The sequence below is a fragment of the Bombus affinis genome, chromosome 16 (assembly GCF_024516045.1).
Source record: "Bombus affinis isolate iyBomAffi1 chromosome 16, iyBomAffi1.2, whole genome shotgun sequence".
In the NCBI taxonomy this organism is placed as follows: Eukaryota; Metazoa; Arthropoda; class Insecta; order Hymenoptera; family Apidae; genus Bombus; species Bombus affinis.
In genome coordinates, this window is record NC_066359.1 from 6,461,049 (window position 1) to 6,487,973 (window position 26,925).

Here is a 26,925-nt window from a genome sequence, read left to right on the forward strand (position 1 = left end):
GGCAGAAGGTCCACAGTTTCAAAACGGAAGCATAGTCATGCATCTTCGCTGCTGGTATTCACGTTTTTATAATCCTTTGCCTTGCGGCGAATATTTTACTGTCAGACGCTTCGCGAACAATTCCCTTTTGTTATTTTCTTGGTCCAGTGGGAACGTTCCTCGAACACGGTGAATTTAACTTCACTGAACGCAACTCGAGGAACGAAGGATTAGACGCTTTCGTTGAATGAAGCTAAAGAGCAACGGGATGCTTGATTAATTGTTAATTGCAGCCGGACGACCAAGTTGTCTCTCCTCGTGTTTAGCAAATACCCAGATTACGTACATTCGTTCCTTTTGCTGTTTAACCTTTCCTTCGTTTAATTAAAATTACAGTGCGGATTTTTATACAATTCTTTATGGACCTAATTAAACAAATAGCGCTCAGGCAGAGGTTTGCTTCGACTGCTAAATATTCTAACGAGTATCGTACCAGTGGTTTACAAAAGAAAATTTATAGAATAAGAAATATAAAATAGCAATACAGTAAGGAAAATAAGATAACAATATGATAATTGTATAAATTTTGCAAGATGAATTTGTATTTAAATATAGTGAATAAATATAATATGTTGCAATAGACGACAGTTATCGAATGGTGTAATATCTGTATAGTAGAAAAGTTAGTAAAATTCATAGTTTGTCAATTTCGAATTTTTTTTTTATCGCTTGGACATGTGACAGGTTTTTGTACAGTACGTGCATTCTATGCATTTTGGCAACCTTGAATTTTCTATAAATATTTACAATGCTTACGTACATACTAATTATTATTCAAATTCTTTTCAAATCAGTTTTGACAAACAAAATATGTCTGAAATATGTAAGATTCTTCGTGATTTCAAATTACTTTCTGTCTAGTGAAGTCAGACTAGTGAAATCAGACATATAGTTTGCAGATTAGTGAGATCACGCAGGTAGTTTTCAGACTAGCGAGATCAGACAGATAGTGTTCAAACTAGTGAGATCAAACAAGTAGTGTTCAGACTAGAGAGAACAAACAGATAGTGTTCAGACTAGTGAGACCAGGCAAGTAATGTTCAGACTAGTGAGATAAGGCAGGTAGTGTTCAGACTAGTGAGATCAGACTAGAGAGATCAGACTAGTGAGATCAGACTAGTGAGATCAGACTAGTGAGATCAGACTAGTGAGATCAGACTAGTGAGATCAGACTAGTGAGATCAGACTAGTGAGATCAGACTAGCGAGATCAGACTAGTGAGATCAGGTAGGTCGTGTTCAGACTAGCGAGATCAGACTAGTGAGATCAGGTTGGTAGTGTTTAGACTAGTGAGATCAAGCAGATAGTGTTCAGACTTTTGATATATAGATATATTAAAATAAAATAAAATATGGTTAGTTTTTTGTTCGGTACATTCAGACATAAGTTAAATACAGTCAAAGTTATTTCAAATTAAGTTTATATTAAGTGCAATTAAGTATAATTAAATGAGCTTTTGAGTTAGGCCAGCTAAGTACGGTTAATTCCACGTAAATTTGGTGGTTTTGCAACGTTCGGAACTTGACTAAAACTAACCTTCAAACAAGAGAAAATGAAGCATGGCTAGGTTCAAGCTGCATTCCAGTTAGACGGACTGAACTAATTCCACCGCTATCATAGAACTGAGAGAACCGACACGCACAACCAACAAATAACTTTTCAACGTTACTGCGATAATAGAGCTAATAACATTCAACACCTAAAACATAACCTAAAATGAACATATTCAAACTCTGGAAAAATGAAGATCAGATATTTCCTTTATTTGGCGTCATTACATTATTTCCAGTTGCATTATTCTGGGATAATTACCAACTTGGAGTTCGAATTTTACGCGTAAACTTAATTATCTCTTCTATTTCCGACCCCCTGGTTGGAAAATCTCCGTGAATCGACTGGATTAATTTCGATAATTGGCTCTGAAGTCGATGTCTATGTGCATAAACGAATCGAAATTTCACGATCAAGTAAGAAAATGCCTGACGTTTTGCACGCTCGTGTTGCGTTCGGAATAAACGAACAAATCGAATTTGACCATCGTTTTGCAAGCAGATTGGAAAATTCTGCATTAGTTTTATCCTTGGAATCGAGGAAGTCAGAGTTTACAGAGAAAATCCACAGGTTCGTAATAATTGAATTAATTCGTAACTGGCCGTGAATACATGGAGTCTCGTTTCCACAGATTAGGTTAATTAGGGGAAATTGAGGTTAATTGGAAATCACGCTAAAAGAAGGTCTTTTCAGGATTTGCAAACTTCCACGTTGAAAGACGATGGAATATTATCCATGGAAAAGGATCTTTCTATCTGTTAAACATTTGCAAAATAAAATTCATTTTCCGCATAAGGAAATTCTTGAGAAGAAACGCTACTGTGTTTTTCTTTGATTATTTGATATTTGCCAATTCCATTAATTAATTAAGTTTACATTGCATGGCTTGTAAACAAGTGACACGGTCGATACTCAAATACAATCAAATTAAGCGATGTAAAATTGAAAAATTGGTTTGGTTAATCAAAATTTATTCAAACAGCCAATAAGAAATCTCGAGAAGAATATTTCAAACTGTGGAAAAATGTCAAAGTTCCTCTAACGATATCCAAAGTTTCTTCAAACGACAAGACAGTAATATTGGCTTGGCAATTAACTGATTGCGGATTTTGTCATTAGGTGGTATTGACAAAACCCGCAATCACTTAGTTGCCAACCGAATGGAATCCTGGAAACTTTAAATTTTCAAGATTATGAAATTTGTAATTTTCCTAATTTTCAAAACCTTCGCATTTCAAGCGATTACAGATTTCCTGAATCTCAAATTTTCAAAGTACGAAATTTTAAAACTAAAATTTTCTAAATTTAAAATCTTTTAAATTCAAAAATTTTTAAAATTTTTAAAATTTCAAAATTGGAAAATTAAAAATCTCAGAATTCCTGTAGTATTGGGTTGGCAACTAAGAGATTGCGGGTTTTGTCAATACCATTCTTTTTCACTCGTGTCCTATCTATTTGTCAAAAAATCACGTTCCAAAATCAACACTATCATCCACCTATTTATTATTCTACGTTCTAATGTACTCGTCATCGCTAAACGATTAATGAAGTCGCGATGAAAAATGAAGAATTAAATTCATATAGCAGAGTTTGCTCTGTCAGTGGATACTGTCACCACAACTGATAACGCTCTTGACAAACTCGTGTCTGTTCTGTTACTACTGTAATGAATATTGCTGGTTCCGTTGCATACACTGGTTAGAACTCGCGTCTTGTCATTAGCGATACAGAGCACGTGCTTCACAGAGGCGAAGTAAATTGATCAACGCCCACGTTTCGTGGTCCACGTCGCGCTATAACAGGTATTTTATTTGAACAGGTGCATCGTGTCTGTCACAGCTACAAGACATGAGAGCCAGCCAGGCTTTTTTAATGCGCGTGCATGAACGTTTGCAAAGTATACTTTTATGCGTTTCTGTGATCGTAAAAGTGCACATAAAAGGGGAGTTCAGAGTGAGGGAAATTAACAAGTGAAAGACAGCATTGAGAAATGGAAGAGGGAAATAGAAAATGCGAGGGAAAGATGGAACAGTCTGAAGGAGAATAAAAGATAACGAGAATAAAAGGAAGGGAAATTTAGGGAAGGCGATAGAAAATTAGTAGACAAGGGAAGGAAAATTGAAAATGAAGGGGAGGGAAATTTGAAGCTAACAGAAGGGAAATCGATCAATGGGAAATTTAAAGTAGAGGAGAGGCAAACAAAGAAAAACCGTGAGTTAGGAAAAGGAAACTAATGGAAAAATTAAGGAAAAGTAAGAGAGATGGAAGAAAATTAAGGGAAATCCCAGGGAAAACTGAAAGAAAATGAAAAACACAAAATAATTGAAGGAAAAGAGAAGAAAATAAAGGAAAATTCAAATAAAAATAAAGGAAAATAATGGAAAATGAAAAGCTAACAATTCCTGAATCATTGTTTTCTTTTTTCAAAATGAAATCTACATGGAAGTATTAAAATCCAAAGATCGTAGTAAAATCGATAGTTCCTATTATGAATCAGGCAGTTTGTTTGTATAATCAGTTCATGCAGTATATTCGACTCACGTTTACCAATTATACTGTTCAATCAGTCCAATTAATAGATCCAAGCTTGTTTGAGTTATCGTTTTACTATACTCAATATATATATAATCCTATTGAGTATAAAAAAACGATAACTCAAACAGAGGATATGAAAACATGTTAACTGAACCTTTCCATTTTCTTGACTCACTGTCGATATCCACTCTGAAAAATAAGCCTTACTTACGTCTAAAATATTGTGTTTCAGGCAAGAGGATCCTCACTTTCAGAACAGACGTTAACTATGCTTTATTGCACAATAAAGCGATGCAACGATCAATAGCTTTACGCGTGGCATGCTTCGTCGTTTGACACTGCCGTCCATTATGCCGGTCACAAGCATGAATTTCGATAGGAATAACCTTGTCCTCTCTCCACTATGACTTTCAGTCAATTACCACTACCCTTTGGTTCAATCTGTCACAGCGAATAACCATTGCCACTTTGACTCTATCTACGTCCTATATACTTAGCAATTTACCTTCCTTCTTATTTTATATTAATACATTTTGTTAATTGTTCTTGGAAGATGGTTATGCGAAAAATATGTATAGACAATCTTATGAATAATTTCATATCTTTTCTCTTTTTCCAGAGGGACAAGTGGAATAGACATTGATCTACGCAGACTTGACATAGATCAGTGCCCTCTGCCACCAGGATCCACTCAATTGAACATTTTTGCAGCCAGTGACAAATGCAAGAAACGCACCACCGAGGTTAGTTGATTTATTAATAAAAATTGTTAGCTTGTATTATTGGTAAAATGTTAACATATAAATTTAGCCAAATTTTTGTTTCCTTTTTTTTCTTGTGTATCAGCTATTTAATATTTCATCTGGAATTGAACGAAGTCACGATGATGAAGTTCACGTCTAATTGTAATTTTCAATTGCAGTGCATCGCCATCCCAGGACTTGGATTCCGTCGTGGAAGCTACCGATGCATCTGCAAACGTGGCTTTTATTACCCGGACACCAAGTCTATCAACCGATACTACAATGGCACCGTGATCGAGGAAGAGTACGAGAAATTGATGATGGTAAGTTTTTCAAGCAAAAAGAAGTACTTGAAAATAATATTATAATTTGTCCTTCATACATTGAGTTGATATGGATTGTTTATAAAATTAAGAAAGCACTATTTGTGGATTTTACAACTATTCCAAAACTACTCTCACCCAAAAGTATCAAAAGGTTGCTCTACACTATATTTCAAATCATTATATTTTAGACTATCTTCTAAAGTCCTGATAAATCCTCAACAATTCTTCTCTTGGACTATTCTTAAAAGTCTGAAAATATCGCCAACCATTCCCAGAAATCCCTTTCTTAAACTGTTCCTAAAAGTTTAATAAAATGTCAATAAAAAAGTCTCGAGTCGCTTAAAACTGTCCTGGAAAAACTGGAGAAAACAAAGAATTCCAAATACCTTGACAAACTATAGCCATTCTTCAATACGCTCTTAGAACCATAATGAATCTCCTTTAAAAACTGCTCTGCTTAAAACTATTTTTAGGAAAGTAAAAGAGATGTTAAGAAATTCTCAGACTATTTTGGATCGTCCAGAGAAACCGCCAAAGAGCAACTATTAATCATTTTCTCCAACTACTTTGAATTCTTCTGGACCTGCAATGGAATCTCAGACAAATTACAAGACAACTTCTTCACTGATAACTTATCAGTGTCTCGTGGCTCTGACTAAAAATCATGTACAAGGGCGAGCAGCCAGTTAGTTCCAGGTCACAGAATATTCTTTCCTGCGAGGATTTTCAAAAGCAGCTTCGCTGTAAATCGGCTTGCCGGTTGCTCGAGGGTTCTTAGCCTGGTTAAACACCTCTGAATCCCTCTTCGTGTCTTGTTCCTCTGTTGATCAAAAACTTGGAAAAACTTCACGGTTGTGGTCTCTCGCTCAAAAGATGAAGAGAAGGAAAAATTGGAGGGAATGAGATAGCACGTTGCTTTCGGCATTCGGAGTTGCCTCTTTCTTCCAAGATACAACTTCTCCACCTCTTCAGGTGTCTCTCAATGTTGAGTCAGGAGTTTCGTGGATAGCTCTTGCACAGTTCTGGAGAGGCAACAAAATCACCATCAAGGAAAAAGAAACGCTTCAATACCCAATTAGAGCGTAGACACTGCCATTGTTCAAGTGGCTCCAGGTCGGTTCATGAGTAACATTTTTGAATAAATGTTTGCAATAAAACATGCAGGCTAGCGAGAAGAAGAAATTCGTAGAGACGGTATTGTTGTAGAATAGACATTTTGTCAAATGGAATCACCAATTGGATATTTTGACAGTCATCGTGCTGAATCCACGTTGAGATTCTTCCAAGTACATAGAGAGTTTTAGTTCGCTAATTATTATTGACTCGCTTCAGGAATCTCACAAATTACTCCTATAAATCTCTAATGGTAAATTATCAACTGGTAATTTTAATTGCTCTTAAATTTCTTCCAAATATTAGATTTTACTTAGTTGCCAATCAAATATATAAGAATCCGTGCTCTTCGTCATCTTCTCTTCAGCCAATTTAGAAACTCTCAAATCATATATTAATGTACATCAGATATGAACAAAAATGTTTACTGGGCGTAGAGTTTTAAGTGCTTTAAATCAGGTCTCGCAGAGACTAACAATTGCTAGTCAAGTTCCTCTAAGTCCACAAAAATGGACTCAATATTCTAGCAATTCAAAGTCTGGTCGCCGCGGTTCTCACTTGTCGCCATCAAATAGAACCCAAGAACTTTATATCGCCTACGACCAAGACTGGTGATTCCCTTTTGTCCCCAACGAAATACAGAACACGTTGCTGATTCGTCGGTTCCTTTGAAGTATTCGACTAATCCCTGGTGAAACGAAAGTGCTGCACACGATCCACGGACCTGACCATTTGAAACAATTCCGGCACCTAGTTCCAACGTGGACGACCATACTATGCCGGTATTAGGCGAACGTTACAGACCACCGAGTCGCCGAATTAGGCGACTGGAATGGGACAGCTGGTGATTGGTAGACAGACTGGGATCATGAGCCAACCTGCAGTTAATTTATTGTGATCGTAACTCAAAAGTAACATAGAATAATTTGGTCAGCTGGTTTCATGGTTGGCTTCTTTCAAGGTGGATTGATTTAGGTTGATTGTTAGATTTGTGAGGGATTTATAACTTGATTTGTGGATCCGAAGGGTTCCTGGATTGGGTGAAGGAGATGTAAGAAGGTGATAAGTGGTAGAACATGAATTTTTATGTATTTAGGAGAAATTGAACAGTCAGACTATCACGATTGGCCATTTCTCATAGAAATTTGGGTGATTTTAGATGACTCTGGGTCAGACAAAAGAATGCAGACGATGGTGGCTTCGTTTAATTATCAATTTTACATAATTGTGAACCTGCAAGCTCTCTCGTTGATGTTGCATCACTGGGACATCACGTGTCAGAAGACTGAAGTCTCTTTTATTCATTTGCACAGTCCTTTACTGAAACACACATTTATCTAATTAGATCAACCAAATGGAAATGGACTTTTAGATGTTAATTCGTGCAAGGGATTTGCATACAGACAAAGTAAAATCTCACTGTATATCAAACACTACGTTGATCCTTTTTAGTCAACCAGTTGGCATGGAACTTAAAACATTGGCATATTGTACTTTAGCTATGTGGTGTTGATTTGTTATAGGTCGTTTGTAATTGTTGATAAATGACCAGGGATCGAGTAAGAGAGTACCTTGAGAGTAATTAATGTGCTAAGAGGAAAAGGGCAAAATCCGTTGGTTTTACGGTTTGCGTGAAAGGAAAACCGCATTCGAGGCTGAAGGAGAAATCGCTGATTTTAATGAGCTCCATGCAAAGATGAACATAAATGCACATACTGTGAAGAGCAGTATGAGAGAATAGTGGGATTTCTACTTGCTTTTGCTTGAGTACCATGTGAAATTATTGTGTAGGACTGCAGATGCTACGTTTATAGTTATGCACGTTTTAAACAATGAAGCCTCGCCATCTTCTGGAAATGGCTAGGATTTAGGGTATCGGTTGGGACTTTTGCATATTTCTTGTTTCCAGTTCTTGCACGATGAAATGTTTTTGGAGTATCATTGGCATTACACACAGTATGTTCATAATATTATTCTAAGAATAATTAAGTTTTTGGGTATTCGTTACAAATTTCTTCATTTTTAGCCCAGATTGCATTGTGTTTTTCTTAAATTTCTTGTATTCCTAAAACAATTAAATTTTGTAATATTAATCCATGAAAAATTCTTCATGTTGTACACTATATATGTAGTATAATGAAATATTGTTGAAAAATTTACTACAAATCATTGTCTGGTCAGATTTAGAGAAAGATTATTTTGTTTAAAGAAAGATTATTTAAAAATTCACTAAATTCAGTTAATGTAATTGATACCATGAACGTTAATATTTCTCCACTATCAGCTACATATTTTTGAAAATTACTTTTTAACTAATTCTCTACAAGTTGACAAGCCTGATAACAAAATGCACCGTTTTGCAGTAATTTCAGGCTAATAATAGCGGCCTTGCCATGCATTAAAAGGCTCGACGACGCAATTTATTTTTACTTCACATCCTTCTCAACGACTTGCCACAAAGAAGAAGAAGAAGAAGCAGGAGTAAAAAACACAAATTTCAAGGAGAAACCTCGCAACCATTTTTAGTGAAAGATCCATATCGTTGTTTAAATTATACGAAGGCAATCGGCCAGGATGGAGCCCTTGCAACACCGTGAAAGGGGAAATCACGCGAGCTATGAAAATTACTTTATAGCAAACGCGATACAAAACTCGGCCTGGTTCTGTTCGTTCTCATATTTTTCCATTAACCCGTCACGTAATCCAGAACTGCACGTCACAAACGACGTGAGCAGGCAGGGAAAAAATGACCCAATTCTTCGTCTCAAACTTTACATTTTTTGAACGGCCATCTAATCGAGGGAACGTCAAACTCGCGTTAAACTTGAAACAATCGTTTCCTTTCTGTCAAAACCAAATAACCGTGCCAATTTTATTCTATCCCGTATATAATCACACGTGTCTGCGTATTTTTCCGATATTTCTGTTAAAAAAGAAAATAAATAAACAGTCGCATGTACGACGGAAATGTCGCGAAAGAAATAAAACGAGAAACTTTCAATAATCCGTGGGGATCGATTGAAAGTCGAGATGGATAAGTTTTGCTAGTTATTTAATAAATAAACATTTGTCAAATATTGTATCTTATAGAAATAGTATTTCCATAGGTTGAGCAATATTTTTCTCTAGTACGATATAATATGTCAATCACATTTTATATAACAAAATTTAATATTCTATTCGATATTTCCATAACTTGGTAAAGTTATCCAACTATGGATAAATCTAGCTTTTAACTTAACAAACATTTATTTTGCAAATATTTTACTCTGATATAATATAATATAATATAATCTACTTTGACATAGTTTCTTAAATATAATTTAATTATGTTTTACTTAATACAATATTTCTATAACTATAGCAATGTAACGATGGATAAGTTCCGATGCTGGTCTAATACACTATTGTTTCTCAGATATTTTATTTAAATAATATCCGCGTGACAGTAATTGAACAAGAAAAATGATTGTTTCAATTAACTGACAAAAAGTGACAAAGTAGAGATGTGTATAATACACACCAAAAAAAAAGAAGAAAATAAAACTACCTAGTAACGAGCTAACAATAACAACTGATATAGGGACATTGCAGGTTCTTGAATCATAGTAACGATCGCACGACTGCATTAAAAATTGGAGCAAGCCTCGAAACTTTACCCAAGAATCTCTCCATTCCGAAGAACAGGAAGGAAAGAAACAAAAAAGGAAAAACCAAAACAAAAAGAAGAAGAAATTATCGTGTTGGAAAGCAATAGAAATTATTTCATGTATACAGCTCTACAGAGGCTAAATTAATCCCTGGAGGGTAGTAGAGGTAGGAAAAAAGTGAAGGGAAAAAATGCTTACGAAAGTATAATTTTTTCTCGTTGAATGAAAATGTGCGGAATCCCGTGGCAACGTGCCAGAGGAACAACTATCGTGTCCTCCATAGGGCCGTTTGCATGAAGCTGCGCTGTTAAGTACACGACACTAACGCTAGATATCGAATTTCAGGTGATTCTTCACTTGTTTTTCCGTGGCTCGTTTCCGAGAAACTTTTTCACGAAAACAACGGATACGAGTTTTGGAACGAAATCGTAGTTAGCAGCAGAATTCATTGCCGAATCGCTATCCACGTTCAATCGTCCGTGACGAAAGTGAATTAAACTTGTAGATTGGAACCACGGATTATCGAGAACCTGTCATCTTAATCGACAGAAAATTATTCGAGCGCCCAAGAACCAGAATGCTTATCGTCCTTTTCGTCCGAGTGGTAAAACGAAAAAGTTACTAGATTCCTTCGTAACTTCCGATAATATTCCCTAGACGCGCGTATGCAGCCCTTTGGGCGCAGAAATTCCTTCGAGAACTTGAACGCGACGCAGCAGAATATTCCGTGGTTATTTGTGGTTGGTCGTGGTAAATAACTTGGCGTGACACGTGACTAGTTGGAAATCTATTCCAAGGATTCTGTGAACCTCATTACGCTTAACCCATTAAGAACCCATGACGCGTTAACGCAGCGGTTCGTTTCTAATTTATTCCTGATTTATGTAGTTGCTAAATTCCAACGAATTTATATTGCACTAGTGGAAAGCGATTACGAGAATTTATCCATTGTCTTTGCATAGTGAAAATTCCAAAGGTTAACATGTAAATCTCCATCTCTAAAGAAAATTTAATCTTTTTCCCATAGAGAAACGCCTCAGGGTGTCAGGTTCAGTTACGACCAACATTCGCCAAAGGTTAGATAGAAGAAAATGTAAAGGTTAAGGTCTTAATTTTTGAGGTTATAATAGCAAAACTATTATAACCGCGTATAAACATCTGATTGAAGGAAATTGGTAATTTTTCAATGGCTGGCACGAGAAAAAATTTCAAAGGTTAGGATTTATTCTGTTGGCAACTAAGTGATTGCGGATTTTCTCATTAGATGGTATTAACAAAATCCGCAATCACTTAGTTGCCAACCCGGAGGAACTTTTCGATCTCTTTTCCATCAACAACACCTCAACACCTGCCATAAATCATTTGTGCAGCGATAGTTGCGGCCAAGGTACTCCATTTTGTGGCTGCTATTCGGTCAAACGCTATTTTTCTCGAGCACCCTATACGGCCAGCGTATAGAAGCTTGGACAGTCTGTCGATTCGTTCGTTCCTTCGCGCGAAAATGGGTATCGACAGCAGCCATGCTGTCATCCGCACTGTCATCCGGAGTTATGTGCCCGGTTTGACGAGCGCACCTGCGCCGGATGGCGAAACGATTTCCCATTGGCGTTTCAGCGAAACGTTATTAATTCGTCGACCCGTCGCATCGAATGGTTAGTGTGACGTATGAAATGAGATCTTTTCATCAACGACTCTGTCGGTAAGGCAGGTTCCTATCGTTCGGTCAATTGAACTCTAGGGATTTTCGAGATCGATCAGTTTTGAATCGGCTATATTCTTTTTTATAGATGCACTTTCCTCGATCACTTTTCTAAGCACAGTTTCCGATAGTTGAAATAAAAGCTTGACGTGTGAGAATTTATGACGGTTGACAATCAAATGCTGATACTATGCGACTAGAATTCAGACATTGTACCGTCGGTCAAGAGCATTTCCATCGTAAATGAGAAATTAGCGATGACAAGAGAAATGATGGAATTTCAAATTGAGATCCGGATCATGTAAAACCTAGATTTGTATTTGGGTTTCGTGATCAATTTAAAAAGAAACTAGGTCCAGCATGGTCTAGATAGCGCACAGTCTACATTTAGGTTAGTTTGGATTTTGTCAGATTAGACGGAAAGTTCGTTGCAAATATACGAAAAATGAAGAACGGTCTGTTCTGGTTTCTTCGGTAGAATCCGAAACAAAGCTTCGCACTGGTTGCAAAGGCTCTGGCAAAAATATGAAACCACATGTACTGATGATCCTATCCGTCACAAACATGTGTCAAACCAGGTCGCCATGTTCCCAAGAAAAAGCAATGTGTCATCGCACACTACTAACAACAGTTCCCATGTTTGGAAAAACATCGTAAAAACAGAGCAGCTCTCGAGAGAGAAAAAGAAATTTCGAGAAGTGTATGATGCAAGACCATTCGATGCAGCCCCTCAATTACCGTCGTTGCGAGCTCTTCAGTTTCCTCTGCATAGACAATTCTACTTTTCCCGTTTCCTCCACGTAGTCGACGAACCTTGTTTTGTTCCGCTGAAATAATACCTGAACAATAAACAGGACGATAAAACCAGTTGATTCGGTTTTGCTTTCGTTCGTTTTCCTAGTTAGTGGACGTTGCCAGTGAAACGGGTCGCATAGACGTCACCAAAGGTATCGTTGAAAAGAATCATTGTCATTTGTCCGTTAATGTTCCCCACTACGTTTCCCATCTTTATGATCCTCGTTTCTGTTTGCTTCTGGTGACTTTTTCTCGCTTTTGTTGTTCTCTCGTTTCGTTTGTTTCATCCAATTGGAAAGCTGCTATTTTCAGGCCTGACCTTTTGATCAGAATGGATAGATTGTGGGTACATTGTGGGCTATTGTTGATTGACAATGGTTCCAGTGGAAGTTCGTTCTCTGTTCTCTCACGTGGTTCTGCTGTAAAAATTAAAACATGTATCCAAAATGTATTCATCTGATTGAAGAATTTCTTGTTAGAAAGAATTTCACCTAGAATTTCCTTCCACTTTGCGTGATCTCAGCTTTCTTAAATTTGCTAACATCGAAGTATTCCAATGTTTAGAATAAGTTGCCAACCGTTCAGAAATTGTGTTTGAATCGACGTTATAAAATTCTACTTTAGCTTTTATCCGTTCTACACCTGACAAGCATCAAGTTATTTCGTTTCTCGTTTCACTTGGAATTCCACTTATTTTATTTCGCTTGGAATATTAAATCCTCCATATTAATCCTTTATTCCATACGTTAGATTCCCGGGCCAAATTCGCTCCTTGACCTGGAACCTTTAAACATAAATGGGATCTAATCCAAATCTGACTCAAGCCTTCCTTTATTCCCCACAATTTCGCTACAATCGAGATTGAAACTTCCAAAGAACCAGAATTCTGTACGGTATTAAGACTTCACAGCTTTCTGGGGTCCACCCTATAATTGAGTTCTTATTCACTTCTTAACCAGAATTTATAATAACTCAAAGCCCATTCAGATTCTTCCTTGTTTCACGTGACTGCTCACTGTAGTTGTTAAATCTCTGAGAATCGGAACAACGAGGAGTTCGCTTGGCCCTTTTAAAATTGTTACAGGACTACTGACACAAAAATCTGGCCTGAGCCTATTCTCACGAACCTTCTTCCCAACTTCCTATCCAATTCAGCTTATTCTCTTGAAATCAGAAGCTAATTCCTACATGCGAGAATATTCATGATTCCATTTACCATATCGACTGGTAATCCCCATTGGTCGATGCAATTCTCCAAAATCAATTATCAATTCGTCGACGTCTCCTCGACAGCCAGGCTCTCACAGAAGCCTCTTTATCACGCGATGCTTCGAGCTTCAGCGCTACGACTACGTACAGATCAGAGTTGGCCAAAATTTGTAATTCGTAATTGTTCCTAGAAATGTTGCGGATTTCGTGGACTCTTGCAAACTCGAATGATCTATTTGTAAAGTACGCGGATAAAGATCTGAGATCTTTGACGATCTAAAATTGTAATTAATCTTCCCAAAGTCGAGAAAAGCACTGTGTCAGTTCTAGCCTTCGTTCAAGGATGAGCTTCGGTCAAAAATTCCAAACTATTTAATTTGTATTTCATAAAAATGACTAACAATTGTTGCTCCGTAGGACACAAAGTACAATGTAAAAGGAGATACTCAAGAATTCAGTGAGACACTCAAGAATCCAGTGACCTGATCGAAAATCCTCAGTGACCCATTGATATCAATTAAGAGCTGATGCAAGCTGCGATGTCTAATTTCTGAGAGATTAATGGAACGATAGGACGAAGGTATCTGATCGTCGACGATCCATCGCTAAAACCTCCACGTAGGTTAGATATCTAGCTAGTTAGAGTAGAGACCGCCGTGGCCAGGCCTCTCGTCATCGTCGACAAGCGAATTCCAATCAGAAAGCAATCAGCGGTAGCGCAGGGTATGCGTCGGTTTGCGTTAAACTTCAGTCAGAATGCCTGCGACGTAATCAGAAATGACACGCTGTCACAGTGAACAGACACACTAAGCTTGCAATATCGAACGATCACCGACCAGCCAGGGCCACCGTTCGATTCCCGTGTCACCTCTGTCTCCAATCCACCGTGTCTTTCTGACGTGCAATCTCATCGGCTGACGAGTACCTATGACAAGCGAACCATTGCTACGAGAATTTGCTATCCATCTAAGCGAGACCGTGGATCAATCTTGTCAGATTGAAACTGTTCAAGACCCCATACGGTGCACACGGTCTTGCCAATATTTGTCTACCAGTGTAGATGTAGATATTTTTCTCATCATCGAGCATGTTCTTGGTGGGAAAATAATGTAATGGGTATGCTTCTATCGATTGGATGATTTTAATGGACGTTTTTCACTGAATAATATAAAATAAAATGAACTGTGAAAGGAGGTAAAAATCGGAAGGATTTGTTAAGACTGAAGATGGATAGTTGATGAAGAAGTGAAATTGATAGGACACGGATGACAGTGTTAATATTATGATAGGTAATAGTTTTATAATTACAGATAGAGTGAACAAATAATTAAGCGCAAACAATTTTGTTAATGTGATTAACTGACAATTTTAAACTTGGAAACTGCTGCTATCTGAAAGATGAGAAACTTGTCATATTCTTCCTCTGTAATCTTCTATTTGATAAAGCGTACTTATCTTGGAATACCATCCAAGGAAAATATATTTCCTAGCTTGTTAGTTGTTCCTAGCTATTATTAGCATATTCTGATTCGTGGAGAATCACAGAAATCTCATAGGAAACATTTTTGTAAAATTTTAGTTATAACGTTATTCCTTTATATTCTTCACTTATTGCAGTATAAAAATAATATTGTGTGTTAAAATATACTTAAATCCTAGCATGGGACGTAAAGATATTCGGTTCTACCATTTTTCTTTCCTATTCCATGAAAGGTAACCACAGTTTGACCATAAACTGCTTGTTCCACTGACGTGGCCACCTGTCGACCGAAGGGGCGAGCTGTTCTACTGATTGATCCACTTGTCCGACCATACGCGACCCTATTCTACTAATCCCCGGCGCTTGTCCGATTCTAATCGATTTTTTCCCCTTGTACCGGCCAGGAACATCACTGTGGATTATCAATTAATCGACCAAACGAACCAGAAAACCATTTAAACCGTGCTTCGTTGAATTCTAATCACTTTTGCCAACTTTCCAAAGCATTGTCGTCCTAATGTTATTTAAATTATCATCATTCATGGCATTGCGGAGTCAACGGTTCGGATTCTATACGTAAGTGTACTGTTAACGTAAATTATTTCGTCGTTTCGGCTTGTCACAGATGTTTACAACGCGTTGAGCGCGAAGGTCGCGCGAGTGATTGACCCATTTCACTGGCGAATGCTAAAGTTCCCGCCTCTCGTCGATTTCCATTAGGTGACTTACGCTGTCCGCTTCTGCTCCGCCTGTTTGCACCTCCCAACACTTTTTAGAAGCTTTTATTCTTTTCTTCGCGTTTCGACCAGCTCGAAATTTTGCTGACAATTTTTTATTCGAATTTTTTGTGAAATTTATTGTTATCGTTATTGTTATTACTGCTATCTATGGTTTTGCATCGACAGGATAGCGTTACAATGTTTGTTCGTGAATTTTAATAAAATTTCAGAGAACGCAATATTATTTTTATCATTGTCACGTGACTCTGATTGCGTTTAGGAAAATTCGTATTTCCATGAACACGACTAAATAAAGGGAGCTTAATTGGGTTCAGATGAAGGGAACAATCGTCCAGATTAACATTTAGCTACAATTTTTTCTTCTTTCTGCCTGATGGACAAATTAAAATTAATAATATTTGTGAGAAATAAACTTTATATAAACTAATTGTTCTTTTCACGAAAAAATTCCCAGATATTTTCCATACAATTCTATATATGGCAGCCAAATTTTAGACCAAAATCCCTTGCACTTTTTCTAAAAGAAAATCCCAGATTTTCCAACTGTGCGAAATGCCACGTGAAACGATTTCTGTTCGATCGAACAGCCTTCAATTTAATAAACTTTCACAATTTCTCTGCAAAACAATAATTAATCACCGCTGCAATTCTATTTTCCGCCTGATAAACTAATTCTAGCCTTTAATAGTTTCAGATAGAGAATTAGGTGTCTGACTGGCGTTTTATAAATCTCACAGCTATTTTCCACTCTATTATACCTCTTTGGAATTCTATCCGCTTAAAAAAACAAACTCTTAATTAACTTGGCTACACGGTTTCGAAATGTTACACCAGTTCAATTAAGAGTAAATTTCGTTCCGTTCGCGGACGTGTTAATAATCTGGCTAACGAACTCGACACGATCCGAGGGATTAAAATTGCAACAAAGCTCGCGTTCAAGTGCTCGTAGTCTTATTACATCGTTGAACAGAAACACGCGGCGAACGCAGACAGACAAGTCAAAGTGTCATACACCAACGTGGATGGTAATATTTGTTTGTTGAAAGAATAATTAAAAATATTGTCCAGGAAGAAAAAGTAGTTTCTTTCATGTAATACTTTCGCTTGAATATAAAGATCAGTGAAGGGAAATACGATGAATTATAATAAATTGTTTCTTGCAGTGGAATAATTTTCATATTTGATGCTCTGATAAATAATTTTACATTGTTCAAAGTATCTTCTTATTTCTTACTTTTTTTAAATATACGTTTTTTAGTTTTATTAAGGACATCCTGTCTTTAAATTTGGAAGAATATTTTTTCCTTTTTTGCAATGGGATAATTTTCATATTTGTTGCTCTGATAAATAATTTTACGTTGTTCAAAGTATCTTCTTATTTCTTTTTTTTTTTTAAATATACGTTTTTTAGTTTTATTAAGGACATCTTGTCTTTAAATTTGGAAGAATATTTTTTCCTTTTTTGCAATGGGATAATTTTCATATTTGTTGCTCCGATAAATAATTTTACGTTGTTCAAAGTATCTTCTTATTTGTTATTTTTTTTAAATACAGGTTATTAGAATTTTTTATAGAAACTTAATTTATTTTGTAGTTTTTCTTAAGGACATCCTGTCTTTAAATTTGCAAGAATATTTTTCCTATTATTTTTCTTTTCTTTTCTCGTATACATACATTGTTATCTAATCTATCGTACAATTAAATATGGAGAGTTTCGTAACAATTTGCATTGTTTATCGTGTGTAATAATCAACAGTAAACATGGCAACAACTTCATGAAATTCTACTCCCTGTAATTCCAAACAACTTAGACAAGGTTTCGTCTGTATACTCGAACAATTATGCTAGGAAGCAGTTGGAATTCATGACAGACACACGGTATGCCATTCCGTAGACTAATTTAATTATTAGCTTGGCAAATATGAGACGTGTCTCTCGAGTTTGAATTTGTCTGGCTAATGCCACACATGAAATTTCATTCTGCTAATAAATTATTATCATTTGCATTAACATGTGCTACGAGATATAAATGTGCAAGATATTCTTTTTCAAAATTTATTTTATAGAAGAAGTACCATTTTTTCTTCTTTGGATTTTTCGAAGTTAGAGTTGCTGAAATTTAGAATCGAAAATTTCTGCAATATGGCACTTGGAATTTTTGAAATTGCGAATCTTAAATTTCTGAAATATGATACCTATACTTGCTGGAATTTGAAGTTTCAAACCATTGGAATCTGTAATTTGGAATTTAGAATGTTGGAAATTTGAAATTTACAGTTTAAAGTCGTCACCTCTCGAATGGTCTTCTCTTTAGAAAAACTAAGTTAACGAAAACTTTCAGCGAAAATTTGGAAGCTTCTAAAATTTAGAATTTTCGCTTTTAGCGTGTTCAAATTTGTGATTCATCGAAAATAAAATTTTAGAAAATTTTAGAGAATTTCTCTTCTTGCAATTCCTAGGAGCTGAAACTTTTCATTCTGTGGAAATTCCAAATTTCAGAAGATTTTCATTAATAGGAAAACTCGAAATTTTCCTTGGCAGGAATATTTCCCCTAAAGAAAAATTTGAATCAAGAACCATTGATAGTTTCAAATTGTAAAATCATTGACACCATTAATGCCACTAAATCAGTAGATCAGTAAAAATACACGTAACAAATAAATATCGTGTAACAGGTAAAATGGAATCTTCTCTTAACATAAACATGTTATTCTGCAATGAGATGCGCCATAAGGTTCCATTCACGACGCATGGAAATGGCAACTGGGCGTAGTTAGCTTGACCCTAACATCCTAAACCATAATGGCATCGTCGTTGATTTGTGATATCGATAAATTCTCCTGAACTTAAGTCCCGAACGTGAATACGATTTACCACGTTATGATTTGTAGCCATACGGATTTACGCGGAAGTAATCATGCATATTTGGTCGCTTATGGCTGAAGAAATTTGTTCCGATGGCGTGACACACATTTGTTTCCATGACACCGATTTTGACATTGGCCGCTAATGAACCGTCCGGTTGGTTGGCTCGTTGAATTACGGGCTATCGATAGGATTAAGAATGTGGCGAATAGCCGTCGAATGTTAATCGATTCGATTGCCGTATGGCCGCTTACAGCAGCGTTTATGTGATTTACGACCTGTACGATTCCACTAAAACCTTCCTTCATGGAATAAAAATCTCTTCTGTAGAAATACAGGTGTTGCTTGAGAAATTTGAAAGAAACGTGTGCAGTAAAATGGTACTAAACAGTGTGTATTTCGAAGTTAGAAAAAATTCATTTATCGAGATACCATCGAATATTTCTTTTATGGAGAATGTTTTTATATAGTGTTTTATGGAAAGGTATTTTTTGAATATTCCTCTGATAGCGTTTAAGCGTTTCTTAATATCGAATATCCTCATATTTATCCATAAACTAGCAGTAAATTTATTAACAAGTTCGCTATATTTTGTATATTCTTCTATATTTAACTCGCTCGCTTTAAACGATATACGGATATTTAGAAAAATAACATAACCGCAATGAGAGGAGCAGAAAATACAATAAGATGTACGGGAAAATAAGAGCCACGGAATCAGAAGAATTGTCAATTTTTCACTCTTGAAAGACAGCATAAATCACGATCTTTCAAACCCATTTTGTTTCACGTCGATACGTCGCTCCGTTTTCGAGATATCCAGCTTTAAAGTTTACCATTGATGTGCCGCTAAAATCCCTGAAAGTAAGCTTCACCTTCCACTCCTTCCGGGAAGTGCGTACGCGCGACCTACTGTATAGTAAAAAAACCCGCTGGCTCAGCGCCCTTCAATGGCAACCAGTTGGAGGAGCTTTAGGTCAGTGATGCGGCTGAGTGAGACAGCGCTAGCGCGCAAAAGAGAGGTCAGTGACGCGCGCGAGTGAGACAGACGTTTCAGCACGTGCGAGTGAGACAGACGTTTCAGCGCGTGCGAGTGAGACAGACGTTTGAGCACGTGCGAGTGGGACAAACGTTGAAGTGCGTGCGAGTGAGACAGAGGTTGGAGCGTGCGGAAGTGAGATAACGCTAGCGCTCACCAAAGTGGAAATTCGAAACAAAAAATTTTGATAAAATATAAATTATAAAAAATATAATATATTTCTGACGTAAAATTCCGAATTGCTCATAATTTTTATCAATATGAAATTGTAATTTGAATAATAATAATTGTGCTTGGAATTGGAAAAATATATTTATCGTATAATATAACACCAATGAACAAAATAGAAATGTAAAATAGAATTTTTAGTAAACTCTTAATAAAACGATGGTAGACATTTTCGGATGAAAATATTATTTTTCATATTTCTTGATACTATATTTTTTGTATTTTTTAAATATTTTCTCCTAGTACTTTTCTCGTATCTTTTTAGATTTTCTCGTATCTACATTGGATTATTCGAACACTATATTCGTTGGCTTCCATAAAAACGTGTATTCTATGGTATTTTAAATGTAGAATGTTAAATTGCACACAGTATTCAATCCATTTTTAGCAATGTGAAAGGGGAGATCGTGTAATTAGAACCCTGATTATAATACAATGTAATTTCTCATATCACATATATGAATATCTAGGTAATACTAGTACGTGTAAAATATAAATCTATAATTTCTTATACTTTTGACATTTTTTAACATATCATTGAAGATTCATTTCTACCTAATTTCTTTAAAAATATAAATACAATATTTCTGACATATAATTCCAAATATAATAATTAATTCTTTTTTTTTTTTTTTAATTTTTCATTTCTACCTTTTATTTCAAATATAATCATCCTTTTTTTCTAGTTTTCTATCTTCCTTCAGTCTCTATTTTGCATCCCAAGTGTACCATGACAATCGATTTTTCTAATTTTCTATTTGGATGTCTTATTTCTAGGGTGAAGAGAATCAGTACGACGTGGATGGCGTGTTCGAGTGTCTTCCCTGTGCTGAGGGTTGCGAGTCCTGTGAGGACGATTCACCGTGTGTGGTATCCTTGAACTGGTTGATGAGAACTGCTATCCTCATCCTGGAATGCTGCGTCATCGCCTGCCTGCCCGCTGTCGCCCTTTTCACTTGGAAGTATGGCAAAGTGAAGGTAAGGAGCCTAAATGCTTCCCCACAATCCAAATCCTTCCTTACGCTTTGAATATTTTGCAGAGGCAATTTTCCACAGTCAGCGAAGGCAGGATAATGAAATTCTATAATATCGTTGAAATTTTGATCATATATTGATTCCAAGTTCTTATCGATGGAATAAGTATTCAAAGGAAGACTGTATGTGAGAAAGGATATGGTTACTAAAGGCATATATTCTATTATCTGGAATTTTCATTACAAATAGGCTCTAAACTTTTATTTCAATAAGAACGTTAAAAGAGATTGAGGAAATTTTTCATGAAAATGAAAATTAAATTATTGTAATATTATAATGAAATTTCAATAGGAACATTTGTGCTTTTAAAATGGAAATTCATAACTGAAAGTTCTTCAGGCGGATAACAGTTAATGGAAAGTTCTAAATTTCAAACTTTAAATGTGTTTTATAAAATGTTCGGTTAAAATACATTTCCATTGTTTGAAACAGGTGATTGGTAACAAAATTCTTTGTATAAAACATGATCGACACAAAAGAGTGCAAGCTTTTAAAATGTATCCGAAAATTTAGGTAACAAGAAAGCTAATAAATGTAATAACAGATAGAAATCTTATCATTTGGAAAAATAGATACATTTACTGCTAATGGAAAGATGCACAGAAATATATATAATTTTCCAAATTCAGTATTCTCTGCTATTCTGAATAAATGAATCAATCTCTTACCTATGTTGCATTCTTGAAATTAAATTTACACAGTTATCACTAAATCCCAAGACTACTATAATATTACTTTCAACCTACAGCTAAAACAGTTAGCCTGATTTTCAGATCCTAGCGTATCTTTTTTTTGCTGCCAAGATTCGAACTGCTTCTAAATTCTCTCTGATTAACAACTTCTGAGCACTAACTATAGATTTAAAATAATCTAGAATCCCCTTTGATGTCAGCTCCACCTTCTTTCTGCAAGGTCTTTGAAATGGTCTGGGGAGAATCCCATTGGGAGGACCTGTCCACCATCAAAAGGTCCTTTAATCCAAGCCAACTAACTGCCCTAAACGCAGTTGGGGCAACTTCTGTCGAAAGAATCAACTACCAAAGGCTAACCTACCTCCGCTTCGAAATTAATTAACCCAGGTCCAAGCTGCCTTCTCAACGCGATTATCTCAATGCGGCTGACTCGTGAATCGATCCTTTATCTGTCCTCAAATGCAGATTACATCTCTGCATTGCAAAGTTGCGGTGCAGTTCACCGTATAAGCCGGCATTGTTCCCTGATTTGTCTACATTTTCTTATGATTGTGTCGTGCACTTTAATATATACTTCTAATTTGATGTTTTGTATAAACAATATGTTAAATTGTTAAACAAAATCATTACCGCAAAATATAATTCACCACTTAAGTAATTTTTACGCTTCTCTGTTTTATAAGTAGTGAATATTAGTCCTCGAACTTGGAAAAATGCGCGGTGGACAGTGCGCGGTTCGTGTCTTTTGACAGCTAAGCAAAAAGAGGTTTCACTGTTTCATCCCTATCTATGGCCCAAGATTCTATGGCCCAAGATTCCTATGTCTCAAGATTCTGTGGTCCAAGATGGCCCAAGAATCTGTAGCCCAAGATGGCCCAAGACTCTATGGCCCAAGCTTCTATGGCTCAAGATTCTATGACCCAAGATGGCCCAAGATGGCCCAAGACTCTATGGCCCAAGATTCTATGGCCCACGACTCTATGGCCCAAGACTTTATGGCCCAAGACTCTATGGCCCAAGACTCTATGGCCCAAGATTCTATGGCCCAAGATTCTATGGCCCAAGATTCTATGGCCCAAGATTCTATGGCCCAAGATTCTATGGCCCAAGATTCTATGGCTCAAGATTCTATAGCCCAAGATTCTATAGCCCAAGACTCTATGGCCCAAGACTCTATGGCCCAAGATTCTATGGCCCAAGATTCTATGGCCCAAGATTCTATGGCCTAAGATTGCTTGGCACGTTCTCTTGTCTTCTTTCACTCTGATACTTATGCCAATCAATTGGTATCCCGTATATAGTGTCCCGCGATAATTCTATAAATTTTACTCAAGTGTCATTTTTGAACCTTCTTTCGTCGATTTTCTCTGCCTTTTGCTAACCGATTTAGGAAATTATTTGGCAAATAATTGACAAGATCCTGGTCTAGATCAGAAGAGCTTAGAACAAGGATTTCAGATGGAACGAACTTAAGGAACAGTTAAGACGGATTTTTCCATATGGAGATGGAAAAGGGATCGGGCAATAATCGCGTTGAAGTGACCAACTTTGGCCGCTTTTCTATTCCTGTCTCGATAATCGAAACTCCACGACTAACGAATCCTATTCTGTTCAATCACCCGGTGTAATTAAAGAGAGAAAAAGGTGGATCTGTAGGATGAACTGCAAATCGGTGCTACGTTTTTCCAATAGCGTGTCCTTGCAACTATCGTGTACCCTCGATGATTGTTCGTTTGGCGTTCATATTTTCGAAAAATAACGCGTTACCAGACAAGGCAACGTGTTTCCGCTGCCGGAAATTAAAAGCCTGACTTAACCAACGAAAAATAGATCGCCTTTGTTTTTGCTTTGGCTAGGATTTTTTAGATGTTGGGACAGAGTTGGAAAAATATTTGTTTGTAAACATGCGTGTGATGAAATTTTTTGTTCAAAACCCGTTTTGTACCATTTGTTATAAAAAAAAAGAAGAATAAAAATAGAGTGGAATAAGAGAAAAGTGGAAGAACAATTCCATGAACGTACACTCTGTACATTCTACAGATATTTCCAGCGAAATATCCCAACTCTTCAAGGTGTCTGGATTTTCTTAACGAATTCTATCGATAATTCCGTAAATTCTAAAAGTTCCAGGATTCGTGTCAGGATGTTTATCCGTCAACTTGAACGAGAATAATAGCGTTGCTTTCCAATCACGTATCGAGGTTGAGCCAACGCAGGGCTAATAAATTCCCTTTAATTAACCGGAGACGGGCCGGAACCTAAACTACGAACTCACTTCCGGCAACTATCGCCTCCAGTTGTTACGGAAATTTATTACACGAATAGCCCAAAGACAGGATTGTTTCTGTCGGTTTCACCAGTTCCTACGTCAAGTCACTGTTGATAAGATTTGCCTGAGGAGATTATGGACCCTGCTAACATCCAACCGATTTTGTCTAAACGATAACGCTATTATCTCTACTATTACACTAAACCTACTATTTCTTTTCTTCTCTTTTCAGATCATTTCGTAGATCCTTTGAGACTAGTGTCGTTAATTTTCATATTTTTTTCTTCTTTCTTTCTTTTTTTTTTTTTTTTTTTTTTTTTAATAGCCAAAAGTATTGGGTTGGCAACTAAGTGATCGCGGATTCTGTCATTAAGTAGTATTGACAAAATCCGCAATCACTTAGTTGCCAACTCATAACATGATCTCTGCGATGAGATCAACTGGAACTCTAAATATTTTTTCATAAAGTCAATGAACGATGAATTGTTTGAGATGGGGGTTTCTACAGACTTGCCACGTATATTCCATAGATATTTTTCCATCTTTCAATTTCCCATGGATGCATAAATATCCGCGGTTCTAATAATCACGAGAAACTGAAACAGCATTTCATAAGGAAAACCTGTACGATGTACAGTATGTGGATGAAATTCGTTGGCCGTGCTTTTCCTCATTGAAAATTTTCATTCCATTCGAGTTGGAGAGAAAAAGGACAATTCGTCGCTAATAAAAATACAACTGGATTCGAACGAAGGTTAATTCGTTCCTGCTGGCTGGAATTTACGAGTCGTTGCTCGTTTTAAATCCGTCACGCTGCTATGCAATATTCACCGGCCCTTTTTATTCTGTTATACGCGTCCGTTTGTGGCGGCAGTTGAGCCATTTGCCAGATTGCTTAATCAACATGAAACTCGACGCATCGCTGAAGAATTTTTCATTTCCGCGCACGCAGAACAAATAATTTCCTCCCTTTTTTTTTTTTTTTTTTTTTTACACACCTAGTTTCTGGAACAGGAACGCGTCCATTGGATGATGCACGCGTATGTATTTTATACAATTTTCTACGTGTCCCTCGTAGTTTTCCATTCTGCAAATTTATCCTGTCTCCCGTTACATGAAGCAAGTATTTTTTATTCAGCTGTTTTATGTTTCTCCGGCGCAAGTTTTTTTAAGTTCAAAAATATATTTAGAATTTAGGAATTTAGGAGAAATTTCATAGCTTTTGGTTGGAGATTTTTATCAGTTACACTGTCTTGAAATTATATCGTTTATGGCAGGGAACTATATCAAAGCTTGTAAATGAAAAAGGATTATGTTGCTTGCCGATGAATTAATTTAGAGAAATTGTTTTGCGTAGATAGTGTAGTATCGTGGACAAATGGCCTAAGAAATATCGGGTGAACCATAAACAATATTGTGAGAAAGCCCAAGTGCCGTTAGGCTAAAAGGGTCTGACAGTTTTTACCGTGTGGTCGTTACGTGGAGAGTCATGAGTGGAGAGTCGAGTTGAGTAGTCGAGTGGTGGGGAGTCGAGTTGAGTAGTCGTGAGTTAGCAGTCGAGTGGTGGGGAGTCGAGTTGTGGTAGTCGCGAGTGGAGAGTCGAGTTGAGTAGTCGTGAGTTGGCAGTCGAGTGGTGGGGAGTCGAGTTGTGACAGTCGTGAGTGGAGAGTCGAGTTGGGAAGAGTCGGATTGTGAGGAGTCGAGAGTTGGGTTGCCGAGTTGTTATGAGTTGTAAACTATTAGTTGTCAGTTGTGAATTAACTATTTAATTGTCTTAGTTATGGCACATTATTGTATTTAGTTCACGTTACATAACCATCGTTTCCATCCATGTTTAATCCATTGTAAATAGATCTATCAATTAATAAACTTATCATATAGGATAGAAATCATTGGAAACCTTAATTTATAATATTTCTAAATAAATTAAAAAATAGTAATTCGAAGAAAATATATAAGAAATAATATCAAATATAAAGAGATAGTCGAAGAGTGACTTTGTTACAAAGTTGGCAATTTTTTTACAAGAAAAGCGTTCATCTTGTTATACAACTTTTCTTTCATACATTTTGCTGTCTCATCATAAACAAGGAAGTAATTAAGGGTGGCAGAGTTAGGTGGGATATCATGTGTGTTTTTGAACAAGAATTGACCGATGGATAAGAGATTATTGATAAATTTAATTCTAGCAAACCAGAGAAAGATATTTAATCAAATTTTTACTGGCTATTGTACAAATAACATTAAGCGAATTGATGTTTTGTGTGAAATTTATATTGAAAGGAAATTAGATGACAGGAGAAAAAGTAAAAGAGGAATTGAATCGAACCTTTTACTATCTTTTTTCCTGCATTGTGCCTTAAGATTGAAAAATGGTATTTTATTTTAAAGTCTCATTTGGAAGAAAAGCTTAACCAAAATCGACTAAAAATCTTATCCTCTGTACCACCTTTTTTCAAGCATATTAAAATTAAAATATAATTTCGTTTAAAAATTGTTTTAGTAAAATTTAATTTCGAAAAAAGATTTAAACAAATTGAAAATATTAATTTTTAAACCCTTTGAAAATTTCAATGAAATTATCCATTTTTGAAAATTTGTTCGTTCAATAAAATTACTTTTAAAAACTGATTAAGATATTATCGAAACAATTCTGGTTGAAAGTTCCTTTTTTTTTTTAACTGACTCCCATTATATCATACAGTGTAAAATTCAAACAGTTGGCTCGTGCATTTTCACGAGCGTCGAAAACAATTCAATCGAAATATTATGTAATCTTCCATGAGCTTTTATAACAAATATTATTATTGAAAAATAAATATACGCAGGAATATTTATCTAGAGAAAGGGGCATTTTATTACTGTTCTTTTGTTAACGAAAATATTATACACGTTGGAAAATGTATACAAATATCCT

The 26,925-nt window shown here is 36.2% G+C and overlaps 2 protein-coding genes across 2 annotated transcripts in view; both read left to right on the forward strand.

The window, feature by feature from the left end:
- LOC126925497 (probable G-protein coupled receptor 158) overlaps positions 1-26,925 on the forward strand; it is a 169,092-nt gene that overhangs the window by 75,991 nt on the left and 66,176 nt on the right. Inside the window, exons 3-5 of the mRNA XM_050741083.1 lie at positions 4,745-4,868; positions 5,048-5,191; positions 20,790-20,990. Coding sequence (XP_050597040.1) covers positions 4,745-4,868; positions 5,048-5,191; positions 20,790-20,990 — 469 coding nt within the window. The remainder of the gene's footprint in view (positions 1-4,744; positions 4,869-5,047; positions 5,192-20,789; positions 20,991-26,925) is intronic.
- Positions 22,119-26,868, forward strand: LOC126925521 (uncharacterized). The gene is made up of 2 exons (XM_050741153.1): positions 22,119-22,599; positions 22,665-26,868. Exons 1-2 carry the CDS (start codon positions 22,529-22,531, stop codon positions 22,966-22,968), a joined length of 375 nt encoding a protein of 124 aa, XP_050597110.1. The 5' UTR covers positions 22,119-22,528; the 3' UTR covers positions 22,969-26,868.

Excerpts from the sequence above, each read along its gene's own strand:
- LOC126925521 (XM_050741153.1), top strand. The coding sequence starts at position 22,529 with ATGGCCCAAGATTCTATGGCCCAAGATTCCTATGTCTCAAGATTCTGT. Across the intron at positions 22,600-22,664 it reads CCAAGATGGCCCAAGAATCT|ATGGCCCAAGATGGCCCAAG; the intron begins GTAGCCCAAGAT and ends CTATGACCCAAG.